The following is a 14,275-nucleotide window of genomic DNA, read 5'->3' as shown; positions in this document are numbered from 1 at the left end:
AACTATAATGGGTAAAAAAAGAAAAATATTAAACTATAATCAGTTATATATTTATCAAAACACATATTAATTATTAATAAGTAATGACCAAAAAATAAATGTTACCCTCCGTTTGAAGAAAATGATCTAGTTTGACTTGATACGAAATTTAAGAATTTTTTAAAAATTTTGTGATTCTAATTTAAAGTTATGTTGTGTCAGACGTCTAAAATATTTTTTTGTTATGACTTTAAACATGTCATGTGAAAAGTTGAAATTGAAGTATTTTTAAAATAGTAAAAGGGTCATTTTTCCTAAAATAGATTAAAAAGAAAATTTTGAAACAAAGGAGTATTATTATGTAAATTAAATTCATTAAATGCGACTAAAAATGGTTTCATATGACTTTGCTATTATATTGTATTTTGTAGGAATTAAATTTGGGAGTTTGTTACAAATTTATATTTAGTTTTATATTTTTTTATAAGAAATTTTTCATTTTTATACATCAGAAATATAAAAAAATATTTTTATTATGATTTATAAGTGATTATAAGAAATCATTTTCAAATTCGTAACTATGAGTAGTCAGACACTAAGGAATGGGTTCGGTATATTTCCGTATGTAGATCTTGCGTAAACATTATTTATTTATTTTTATACATAAATGAAGCGTGCATCTTTGGTCTCTATCGTTACGCTATCCATCTATATTCCCCCACCCCACCCCCCACCCCACCCAAAAAAAGCAAATTACTAAATGAATCTTATGATTATTTCCTTCGTTTCTATTTATATAACATTATTTTAGATTTTACGTTTTTCAAAAATTACTTTTTTCGTTCAAAAATAATTATCAAATAACTATTTTGGAATGTCAAATGATACTTGTTTAATTTATGAAATTAATGGGTGATTTTACACTTAGTTCCTAATTTAATCCTTGTCATTAATTATAGTCATTTGCCAATTACATTATTTTAGGTATTGTATTTATTATATTCAAAAAGTGATATTGTAAAATCGCCCTTCTATTTATAGTTTCATAAGAAGTGTGCAAAGTCAATAGCGAATAGATCAAGAAAATCATTCTTCAGATTAATTAAAGTCAAATTTTCAATAAATGAAAACATAAATTAACTAAAATAACCAATGAATATGAATTAATCATTTAATTCTAGAAAAAGAGTCAAAAATATCCCCCTCGCCATTAAAAAATGAAGTTAATTTTATCCCTTTCGTTACTAATTTCACCAAATTTACCCCTTATTTGATGGATTAACCCAAATTGATCTGATTTTTGTAAAAAAAAGAAGAAAAAAAATTTCTTATTTTAACCCAATAGCCGGACTCCATTTAAAATAATCCGGCTCATTCTCTCAAATCTCCTATTCCCATTTACCCATTCTCCCAAATCTTAGCCATAGGAGATTTGTAAATGGGAATAGGAGATTTGGGAGAATGAGTCAGGTTATATCGGGTTATTGGGTTAAAATAAGGAATAGTGCTTTTTAAAAAAATTCGGATTAATTTGGATCAATTCGTCAAATAAGGGGTAAATTTGGTGAAATTAGTAATGGAGGGGTAAAATTAACTTTATTTTAACGGCGAGGGTATATTTAAATAATAAATCAAAGTTGGAGAGTATTTTTGACCCTTTCCCTTTAATTTTCCCATTTTGGTTAAATTGATTTTTTTCAAAGCTAATAACTTTCAGGAGTAAATAGGAAGAATAGTGTTATTTATTGCCTCGGTCCTTTTTTACTTGTCATTTTTGACAAATCTAGCAAAACAATATTTTTCTTTTACCTATTATACCATAATGAGAATTAATGTTTTTTAAAAAAGTAGAACTTCTTTTATGAATAAATTAGTTTTGCAAATATATCAATTAATAGACATAAAATAGTAAACTAACTATGTCAATTTTATTTTATTTTTAAAATAGATATATTAAATCGAAAGTAGATAAATAAATAAAACAAAAAGAATGTATATTAATTGTATAAAATAACAAATATTTTAAGAGCATCTATACTTAATAAAAACGACATTTAAATAGGAAATGGGAGAATATTCTAACATTGCCATATTTTTCATTTTTGCAACTTACTAGTAATGATTTTCCTTCTCCAACTTTCTTACAAGAGACGTTGTAAGAAAGTTAATGAATAAGGCAAAAAATGGAAATTACACTCCCATCATTAATATTAGTATATGGACCCCTTTGAATTTTTTTTCCTAAAAAAGTACTACTCCAATTTAATTTGGGATCTTTACTAAATCGTTAGTTATTTTTCATATATACGATTGTTTGAGCAGTTATTTAAGTTAATTCTTCAATAATTTCCTATGATATGGCAATGCCCTCACGTAACTTGAGCACAGAGAACAAAAGTAATCATGAAATTGAATCCCATTGTAGCGGAGCCAGAATTCTTAATAAAGGGTTCAAATCTAAAAAAATAGACACATAAAGTAATCAGAGGGGTAGGGGAAGAATAAATAGACACATAAAGTAATCGTGGAGGGAGGAGTGTTGACATATATCAAATATACCTAAAAAGTTATTTTAATCATATATAAATAATATAATTTTTTTCACCGAAAGGGGTTCGAATGAATCCCCTAACTCTAAGGTATCTCTGCCACAATGTTGGGATTGCTTAAACGGTATTAGTAATGATAAAATAAGTTTATAAAAATATGACTAGTCTAGTCCGATTCGTTAATTTGACATTTAATTGTTACTATTATAAGTTGTTCAATCGTAACATGTTCATGCCTCATTTTCTTTTCATATTATTAATTCCATTACTAAAAACAGTGTAAAAATTATTTTTTTTTAATATGTATAAAAACTGAACTCAATATTTAATTTAAATTATTTTAAGTTATATACCATCCCCTTAATTAATAATTTCTGAGTCTCACGTAGACCATATAGCATATAGTTTTCTAACTTATCACAAACATTACATAATGTCATAATGGGCATTTTCCAGATTTTACGCTTCTTATAACTGTCAAAAATTGTCCTATAAATACCACCAAAACATTATCAAACTTTCTAACATAAACATAATATTAAATAGTCATAAACCATATGTTAAATAATAATAATAATTAATTAATAATAACAATATGGCTTGTTCAAAGAATATTTGGGTTATTGTTATATTCTTTTTGTGCATTTTGGCTGGTCCTATTATTGCTCAAGATTACAATGATTCACTTGGCAAAGCTATTTTATTCTTTGAAGGGCAACGTTCTGGAAAATTACCAGTTTCTCAAAGAGTCAAATGGAGAGGAGATTCCGCACTCATCGATGGCATAATTGAACATGTATGTATCTATTTAAAAAAGAATGACGTATGAGTTATATGTTTTTTAAAAAATTTATGTAAATTCAATATTTTGATACATTAGGTGAATTTGATTGGAGGCTACTATGATGCTGGTGACAATGTAAAATTTGGATGGCCCATGGCTTATTCTTTAACCTTGTTGAGTTGGGCTGCTATTGAATATCAAACACAAATCTCTTCAACAAATCAACTTGTACACCTCCAAAATGCAATTCGTTGGGGCACAAATTTCTTAATTCGAGCCCATACTTCAAGTACAACTCTCTATACTCAGGTCAGTGTATCGTCTCATTTAAAATTTTAAATTATATATTTTAGGTTTACACCATGCTCATCAACTCGTTCCCTTAAGGTTAAACGCATGAAAATTATTCTTTTCTTGTATTGTGTAGTAAAGAGATCGCTTGAATCTAAGACATCGTTCTTTTACAATAGAATATCGAATTACATGTACCATATTGTCTAAAAGTTTAAAAAGTATCAAAAATGAGAACCATTATTTATTTATTTTGAATTTGCGACATTTGTATTTTTATATTATCAGTATTCCTCCATCCTTAACTAGGAAATCTTCAGGAAGTTAAGTATCGGTCCAGAGTCCAAAAAGCTAATTTGTAACATGTTGGTGTGCACAAATTCTGAAAATGAAATCATTTTTGATAAGAAACGTTTTACCTTTTAAAGTAAAACTTTTTGACGTGAATTCAAATTAATCTGACTTTAAAACGAGTTATGTAATATTAACAAATACATTATATGGACAGGTTGGAGATGGAAATGCAGATCACCAATGTTGGGAAAGACCAGAAGACATGGATACTCCTAGAACACTATATAAAATAACATCAAATTCTCCAGGATCTGAGGTGGCAGCTGACGTGGCAGCTGCTTTTGCTGCTGCTTCAATAGTTTTCAAAAATATTGATTCCAACTATTCTACAAAGTTATTAAAAAGATCAAGATCCGTAAGCATATAACTTTTAGAAAAAAAAATAATATTTATTTTAAAAGCTTGATCGAACAGATTATTAATTAATTGATATTTGGGCGCACAGTTATTTGCATTTGCGGATAAGTATAGAGGATCTTACCAAGCTTCTTGTCCATTCTATTGTTCCTACTCAGGTTATAAGGTTGTAAATAATTTCAAAAATTATTCATTTGTTACTATTATTTATTTATTTATTGAAGTATAAGTTAATTAGTGTTTTTAATTAATTTATTTTTTATAGGATGAATTGTTGTGGGCTGCTGCTTGGCTATATAAGGCAGGTGGAGGAAACAATTATTTAAATTATGCTTCAATCAACCAAGGTTGGAGTCAAGTTGCCTCTGAGTTTAGTTGGGATGACAAGTTTGCTGGAGCCCAAACTTTACTAGCTAAGGTCAATCCTTTATACATGAATTCAAATATTATATTTGTTATTCTGGTTGATCAGTGTGCGAATAAATTCTTATGTCGATAGCTACAAGAATTGAAACGCTATGTATAAGGTTTAGGATCTCTTAAATCGTGCAGAATTAATCCTACACAGATAATATTGCACCGAGTTAAAAGTACTTTGGATTGATTTAGCCCAACAGTTGATATCATAGTCCAGGTTCAACTAGGATCAAGAGTATGACCAAGGCAAATGTTTGTAATATATAGAGTGAATCTCGGGAATTGACACGTGAGTCGTGGTGATGGGCCACATAGTGAGGAGGAGATTGTTGGATGTGCAAACAAAATCTTACACTGATAAGCTCAAAAGATTGAGAAACTACATCTCTTAAAAGATAGAGACCTTTTAAGGAAAAACCGCGTGAGCTTGATCCAAAACTGACTATATTACTCCATGTCAAGAATATTTTGGGCTCAGACAATTAAAACGTTAAATTCTATATATTAATAATGTAAAATACATTTATACAATCAGATATAACGAATTCAGTAAATCTCTAAGATAAGCATTAATCGATAATTAGATAAAAATGATAACTAACTTGTTAAATAAGTGATAAATTTACTATTTCTATGAGTAGCTCAACATAGTGTGATTTAAATTTAACAATCACAAGTACAAATTACTAAACATTTTTATGATCAGGAATACCTTAATGGAAAGAGCAATTTGGAAAAATTCAAGAAAGATGCTGATTCATTTATTTGTGGATTAATGCCAGAAAGTAGCTCTATACAAATTAAGACAACCCCAGGTAAAACAAAAAAGAAGAAGAAAATATTCAAATTTTAGAATCTATACTTTCTTGATATTTGAATTTTAAAATATAACATAATACTTTCTTATACTATGGTTTATAATTTACAGGTGGACTTTTGTATTATAGAGATAGTAGCAATTTGCAATATGTGAATGGTGCCACTATGGTACTTTTTATGTACACTAAAGTCCTTGAGGCAGCTGGAATAGGAGGAGTTACATGTGGATCTGTTAATTTTTCCACATCCAAGATTAAAGCCTTTGCAAAATTACAGGTCAAATGCACATAACAATTTTTTACATCCAACATATTATTATAATATGTCACTAACCATTTTCCATGTTACGAATCAATACTTCGATATTTAAAATTATTTTTTATATTATCTAATTGTATATATATATTTTTTATACATATCGATAAATGAAACTTAAACTCGTTAATTTTTTCAGGTTGACTACATACTTGGAAACAATCCACTCAAAATGTCATACATGGTGGGATTTGGCAACAAATATCCAACAAAACTTCACCATAGAGCCTCATCACTCCCTTCAATTTATAACCATCCAACTAGGGTGGGGTGCAACGATGGCTATAGTTCATGGTACAATTCTAACAATCCAAACCCTAACACACATGTCGGTGCGATCGTCGGTGGGCCTAATTCCGGGGACCAATTTATTGATTCGCGATCAGATTACTCTCATTCTGAACCCACGACTTATATGAATGCAGCATTTATAGGGTCCGTGGCCGCTTTGATTGATCAAACCAAAGAAGGAGAACACTATGGGGAAATTAATTCACAATTTAACAAAACAGGTTTTATGTGATAGATAAATTAGTAAAGAAGTGAATGTCATGCAATTATTGATAAATATATGTACATATAATGAATTATCATAAATGTATGAAGCTATAAATATTACATAATAGAAATAAATAAATATCAAAAATGTATCAAACTCATGTGTTTAGATGCTTATCCGTCCTTTTCACTTGTCATATATGCTAAAAATAATATATATTGTTTCTCTCATCCCCCCCCCCCCTTTTATTACACATAAAATATACTCAAACTTAGAATTTTGAAGCATAATAAATAAATATAATTTGATAAAATAAACTCCAAAAAAATAATTTCAATTCGAGAGCGAATGTCAAGTCAGATCAATTAAAAAAGGAACACATAAAATAAAAGATTGTTTGATTTGAAGATAAGTTATACTAAAATTAGTTATTTGAGATCAATTGTTCTGACTTTATATACTCCTAAATGAAAAAATAAAAATATTTGCTTCAAAAATACCTTAATTTTTTTCTTTCGAGATAATTAATCTTATATTCCACCTTTTAACAAGATAATTTAGCTCCATAGAAATTATATTTCTGTATAACTTATATCATGATTAATAATCAAATAAAATATAAAATTGTACTTGTAAAAATTTTATTCTAAAACTATGCACATTTATGCAACATACCAAACTACCCCTAATAGTGTTTTATGCTGACGAAGTCTTCGCCTTACTGTACAAAGTTACTCATAATAGTTGTGGCCCAAATTGTTGACCAAATCTTTTTTTAATTTGAGGTTAAATATTTATATTAAAATTAGATTAATTTTAATTTGTGCTGCAGAGAAGGAATTTAAACTCAAAATTTTTAATTAAAAATTAAATAATTTTATTCATTGTATTATATTTATAGATAACGACGAAAACAAATAGTAGTAGTAAACGACTTCAACAATGAAAATAACAGATACGTGCATATTTATCGACATCCACGCGTACTAGGAATGATGACATCTAATTAATTGAAAAGTCTTACAAGTAATTTCTATAACTTATAAGAACCGACAAGCTTATATAATAGGATGTAAAAATAGAGATGAAATTTAAAATTTCAATTATTTGTTGTAATAATTTTGAATTAATAACTTGTAAATATTTAAGGATTTTTTAAAATGAAATATAAAATTTAAATTTAAATTATTAGATTTGAGCAAATGTGTAATCTAAGTGTTACATCCCATTCACGTGACATTTTAAATGAATTACATATTGAAATAGAGAGAAACCCTAGAATTTGTAAGGAATAAGACAAATTCATATTATAATGTGCATTTATCTCAATAATAAAGTGTAATCGAAAAGACAAATTTATCAAATTTATTAGATCAAAACGAACGATATATCTCACGGTCTTGGAGTGTGACATCTCACTGTATTATTATAAGGATGGAGTCAGAATTTAAAGTTTATAAATTTGAATTTGAATTTTTTAAAAATTAATATAAAATTTGAATTGAAATTACTGAATTCCACTAAACTCGTATTTCGAAAGAGAATCCCCTTCCTGCTAACTACTTGTAACCTACATGAGGCTAATTCTTCAGGAGAATGCCACTAGATTTTATTTTTTTAAAAAAAAAACTCACATTAAATCCTTGTACTGATACTTGTCACCGAGATTTCACTCGAGCCTAATTTCATCATTTATATTTTTTTACTAATATTTGGTGAAGGTGAGAACTGTTCACCTACATTTGAGTTAGAAAAGGTTTTAGTTAGGAAAAATTGTGGATATACAATTAACTCGTTTATCAATATGATCAAAATACATATGTATATATATGATAAGAAATAGTTACACGTATTATAAACAGTACTAAAAAATCAAAATAGATATGAATGAAAGATTTCTCTAGAACTCCTTTTTCGCGGTAAGAATAGGCATAAAGCCAGTCAATCGAAAGGAGAAGGAACAACCACAATGTTATGCTTCAAAATTATACGAAGTCCTTTCGAATGACCTCCAGTAGTCTACGTCACTCTTTCTTTGCTAGTCTACTGAGATCGCTTCATACCTCATTTTGCTAATTACATCTTTCACCTACCAAAGTTCTATGCAAAATTATTCGTTTGGAAATTAAACTTTTTGTAAAAGAAAAAGGTTCATATATATTGCTAATTAATCTCTTATACATCTTTTTTTTTTCCCTAATGGATTATATAATTTCTACAAAAAAAAAAGAAGAAAAAAAAAGGATTCTAGTACATATATTACATGATCAAAAAGAAAATGGAAATGTAGAATTATTACATCCAAAAGAAGAAGTAAATCCATCATGAATATCTTCAAGACCAGCAAAGAAATCTCCATCAAACATTTCTTGAATTGAAACACATTCATTTTCATCACTTCCTTCAAACATATTTTTGATTTCTTCATGATCATTCATTTCGATTTCTTGAAATTCATCGATCATAAGTGTTTCTGGAGAAAAACCTAAATTATTATTTGATGTTGAACCATGTGGACTTGAAATTTTTTCATCTTTCACAATATTTTTTTTAATATTAGTGTTTTTTGAATTTGGAAATTTGCTTTTTATAGTACCAGCTAGAGAATTTCTACGTGTTGGCTGACTATGATTATGTTCAGCTGTATATGTCACAATAAAAGTTCCATTTTCAGTACAACTTTGTTCTACTTGTTTTCTTGCTAAACATCCCTTTGAACTGCTGCACCTATAATAACTCCTGTTATTAAAAAAAAAAAATACGACGTTATTATTTTGAGCTGAAGATCAATCGTTCAATCGTTCACGAACCGAAATTACAAATCACTTTCGTCACATTAAAAACAACTGAATTTTACTCACTGTAACGATAAAATCATAAAAATTATTTTTTTCACATTAATCAAGTATGAACTGTGTGTAAGGTGCTAAGAAAATACAAATGATTGAAAGGTCATTAATTCTACCCGTGATATACTCATATGTTTATATGTTGTGTCAATGTTTTGCTACTTTATAAATTCCACGTCAGAAAACAAAAGAATTCAAAACGTGTATAAATTATGACTACTCATATTTTTATTATTATTTACAAAAAAAAAAAGATAAATAAAACAACATTGAGATGTTTTTCCTTCTTTTTTTAAAAAGAGAAAATGATACATTATATTTAGAAAAATGGATGAATCTATGTTCCGTTGTGAAAGAAAAATTAGTCATTTTTATATAATATTGAGCAATTCATTTTTAAGCTGATTTTTGAGATTGATATAAAGAAATCAAAGCTAGACTTATTTGAATTCTTGATTTATTCGATATTAAGATACCATATTATATTATCTACTATCGAGATATTCAACCTAAGGATCTCATATCATTTGTGGTAAACAAAAAATGTTTTTTTTTCATATGATTTTGATCAATACTTACCTTTTAACTAACTTTTGGGATGAATTAGACTCTAATTTCTTAACATTTAATAAAAGGGTCAAAGAGAGATTATAATTCAATAAAAAGTTGTTTAGAGAAAATTAATTTATTATTACCTTGGATAAGGAGAGCCTTTAATGGGTTTTTGACCATATTTTCTCCAAGCCCATTTATCAGAAGAAAGATCATCTGCTTTTAACTGAAGCACCACTCTCTTTTGTTCATTTTTCCTATAAAAAAGATCAAACAAATTAAACATCACACATATATTCAACCAAATCACATAAAATAGGTTAACCATCGTTGAAATTCGATATTCAAATTTCAGTAGAGATAAAAGTATCAGATGATTTTTAGTGTTGTCGACAGACAGAGTCATCTGATATCTATGTTGATAAAAGATAGTAGAACGTGTAACCAAGCTGACTCGAACATACCAGTTAAGAAAGATATGTACATACACAATGAATATTCCTCACCTTTTTTTGTACTTAGGTACATATGTACTAGTAGGAGCCACCACTTGTTGTTGCTCTTCTTCTCTCTTCTCTTCTTTAATAATTTCTTTGGGAATTAATGAGATTGAAGATCCCATCAACATATTTTGTCCACCATCAACATGATAAAATGGCTTGTAAAGTTCTTCTAATTCATCACTAATAAAAAACTCTTTTTTCATCTCATGTGAAAAAGATAAATATTGATGATCACTTTCTTGAAAATCCAATTTTGGAGAAAAATCAATATTATTAGCACTATATGAACTTGATGATCCAATAACAACAGCTTGAAGACCCCAATCCATTATCATCATAAGCTAAAATAAAATTAAAAAAAAAAAGAAGAAAAAGAGAACAAAAAAATTGAAATAGTAATAATGGCGCTGACTTTTTTGATAGCTAAAAATATGAAGTTTGAGTGGTATTTAAAGACTAAAAATATTATTTAAATCAGCAGCTTTTTTTTTTCTCTCTTTACACACAAGCTATTTTTATTTATTTATTTTATGATGGATTTATTTAGTTGACTTAATTACAAAGTCAAAGGGTAACGACAGCGGAAGCTAATTAGGGTAAATTATACACGCGTTTGTCTTAATTTTTGGCTAATTAGTTCTCATTTGTTGACTAAAGTGATCAAATATCCTACGTACTTAAATGATTTTTTCAGCAAAATTTTATTTTATTTTTAAAAAATCTAATTAGTTTGGCCTTTCATTAAATTAAGAGTTGTATATATAGTTTATGGCATAATATATGATTAGTTTATACTTAAATTACATATCAATAAAAATTAAAGTATTTAAAGAATTAGCCAGCTTGTTTTGTTTTAGACATTTTTAATTAGGGTGTTAGCCCCATTGGCAAATATAAAAGGGGCAATAGAAACTTTCTACTTGTGAATAAGGTGGAAGTTACAAACAATAATGTTTTGAGTGTTCATTTTTTCCTTATTAGTATAATTATGATCTAGTTTTTAGGTTCGAGTTAATTAGTTAAATTTAAGGATTATTTTTTTTAAATGGTGTTAAAATCAGACTCGTTATGATATACAATTAATGTTTATTATAATATTCTTACTTAAGAAAACTCAAGCGTTGTTGAATTTCATGGATTTTATTTATTCATATATACAGTATGAATTTAAATTTAACTAGACATTAGTATAAATATGAAACATCCGATTGGAAAATTAAAAATAAATAGGTGTCTTTTTTAAAAGAAAAAAAAATGTCCTTAAAAGGAAAAGAATAAAGAGATATGTCCGGTATATACTTATCTTTAACAGATTTATGGTTTGTCTATTATTCAAAATTAAATCTCTGTCATGAATCATGTTAATTTAGATTATAATAATGTTCTTGCACATCATTCATATGTAAGGGGAAAAAAAGGAGAGAATTAGCAATCTTAAGTATTTATTTTTTAGTTAATAAGAAAAAGACAACTAACCTAACATACAATAAATAAGTTTTTTTTTTCAATTATTATATTTTGCATACTTGTTAAATTATATTTTGAGAAGAATTAATATATTAATATTGAAACATAAAATGGAATTGGCTCCCAAAAAGTCCACATTGGGGTACGTTGTGTTCGTGCTGAGGAAAATACAAATAATTTGTGAAATATCATTCGTGTAATTTGCTTTTCTACTTTTATAGAAAAGTCATTTTTATCATTTTAAAGTAAACTTATTTTTTGATGTTATATAACTGAACATAAAAAAAAAAAATTAAAAAAATATACCAAACATACCCTTAGATATTTAATATTGAATGACTCAATTATTATCAACGTAAGCATGACCCCATAAGGACGAAATAAACAAAGAAAATAGTAGCACGCGAGCAACTTGCATTATGTATAAAAATAATTATTTAGTAACGATATATTGCGTGAACTATAGGGAACTTTGAATAAATACAAATTAAAAATGAATCTTCCACCCCTACACATTTTTTTAATAAAAAGGACCACTATTTATGGGGGTTACCATGCCTAAATTATTCAGTATTTTCTACATACACCTATTAGTAAATATACTCCTACGTATAATCTCATCGCGTAAATAGGTGTATCATTTATATACGTATATAATTAGAGGCGCTGTCAGAATTTCAATGTAATAGATTCTAAGCTTTTACAATAATGATGTAACTGAGTTTTGAATTTTTAATTTTTAAATGCACATACAATGTTTAAACAAAATCTATTAAATTTAATCGAATGGGCGACCAGTTCCATAAAAATATATGTATTTTAGGTTTGTAGGGTGGGGTGGACTATAGAGGGTAGTGGGGGTAAAATGAAAAGAAATTGAAAAGATTTGAAAGCTCATTTTTATGGAGTTGAGGACTGAATTATCAAAGCAACTAGTAGATGAAAAGAAACCGTGTTTTTTTTTTCTTATTATAAGAAAACTTCACATCAGTCGGTAGTACATATTCAATATTTCACGCACAACTTGCTTTTAAATTTTTTTATATTTTCTTAATTCTTCGTTCGATATTTAATATTTATTTCGATCATGGATAAATTATATTTACGTTATGTATATAAAACTTATTATAAAGGGACAAACACTCTCTACTTGATTATTTTTCAGTCTTAGAATTTGAAATCAAAACCTTAACTAGTTAACGATAAAAGAATTCCAAGGTAGAGGAAGTAGAATTTTGCGTCAGGCCACACGATATAGATTCACATTTGTCTTTTTTCTTAAAAAGTTATGCAATGTATTTAGATTATCAATTTAAAGCTTAAAGGGGCTAAAATTTTGATGTCATTATTTTTAAAATTGTAATCTCGTATTTTATTTTATCTATCTTATCACAACTCGGTCGTGTAGTGATATTTGTTTAGTCATATAAATCAAACAACTTGACATGAGTTAGTCATGCCTAGAGTTTTTATATATTTAAGATGTGACTACTATATACCCTACAGAATTTTCAAGAAAGAGATGACACTACTTTCTTGTAAGATAAGATGAAGAAATAATCTAAAAAGTGGGATTCTGTGAGCTAATAAAGGAAATTATTTTATTTTATTTTTGAAGAAAAAAAAAAGAGAGGATATTTCTCAATTTGTAGGTAATTTCTCATGTAAAGACCCTTATGTCACGTTAAATAGGATTATTTTGAAGAAAAAAAATCTCATCGTAAAAAATTTAACTAATTTTTAAAGATAAATTATGCTTCCTCCGGAATTGTTTGTCATATTATGTTTTATGAAAGTCAATTTAACTAATTTTCAATGTTAAATTAAATCATATTAATTCTATATTTTAAACAAAAAAATTAAATATTCTAAAACTATATGAAAAGTAGTGTAAATTGCAATTTTTTTACATATTAATATGATGAAAAAATACATCTTAAAATGTTAATCAAAATTTTCATAATTTAACTCTAAAAATAAAAACCATGACAAATAATATCATACGAAGAGAGTAATATGCCACCGCAAAACTTGAAATGAAAACATAAATAGTCGTTAATTTTTGAACAATTTCTAACTCACTCACCCATTTTTCAAGTGTCACACAATTAATTGACTTGACTACGTGTCTAGAAAATTTATAAAAGCCAATGAAAAGAACCCTAGAATTCGCATCACATGTAAATGAAACAGTGGTAGTACTGACTAATTTTGGTTTTTTATAGCGGGTTTAGCTGAATACTCTTTACTTAGGATTATGAGATAAATACATGTATATGTGTATAATGCACAATATTTAACTCATACGCAATAATTTTTAATTTTTAATTTATTTTTTTACTGTGCTAATTTCGAAGCTCAAAGGTTGTTATTTTTTTATTTGGTTCAAACATTACAGTAGTTAGTTGTCTCTGTTTGGACTTTGGTCAATCTACTGGTAATCATTTAGGCTGAGAGGGTCATGTATTATCAAAGTCTACGTACTTTTTAAATGGAATAAAATGAAGTAATTATTAAGAATAAAATTGAAAAAAATTAAT

At 27.3% G+C, this 14,275-nt stretch overlaps 2 protein-coding genes across 2 annotated transcripts; one reads left to right on the top strand and one right to left on the bottom strand.

Moving 5' to 3' along the window:
* The first annotated feature begins 3,054 nt into the window (after positions 1 to 3,054).
* Cel1 (endo-1,4-beta-glucanase) lies at positions 3,055 to 6,517 on the top strand. Its single transcript, NM_001247933.2, is given in 8 exon segments — positions 3,055 to 3,324; positions 3,409 to 3,621; positions 4,112 to 4,312; positions 4,403 to 4,480; positions 4,580 to 4,732; positions 5,438 to 5,546; positions 5,660 to 5,826; positions 6,005 to 6,517. Coding segments are annotated over 8 exon segments (1,506 nt in total). The 5' UTR covers positions 3,055 to 3,123; the 3' UTR covers positions 6,389 to 6,517.
* Positions 6,518 to 8,495: 1,978 nt separating this feature from the next.
* On the bottom strand, positions 8,496 to 14,151 carry LOC101245784 (probable WRKY transcription factor 29). The gene is made up of 3 exons (XM_004245516.5): positions 10,272 to 14,151; positions 9,909 to 10,022; positions 8,496 to 9,103 (listed from the first exon to the last, which is right to left on the bottom strand). Exons 1-3 carry the CDS (start codon positions 10,604 to 10,606, stop codon positions 8,632 to 8,634), a joined length of 921 nt encoding a protein of 306 aa, XP_004245564.1. The 5' UTR covers positions 10,607 to 14,151; the 3' UTR covers positions 8,496 to 8,631.
* Between the last annotated feature and the right edge of the window lie 124 nt (positions 14,152 to 14,275).

This window comes from Solanum lycopersicum, chromosome 8 (genome assembly GCF_036512215.1).
Source record: "Solanum lycopersicum chromosome 8, SLM_r2.1".
NCBI lineage: Eukaryota > Viridiplantae > Streptophyta > Magnoliopsida > Solanales > Solanaceae > Solanum > Solanum lycopersicum.
Note: the sequence above shows the minus strand (reverse complement) of the source record. Positions and strands in the feature narration are given on the sequence as shown.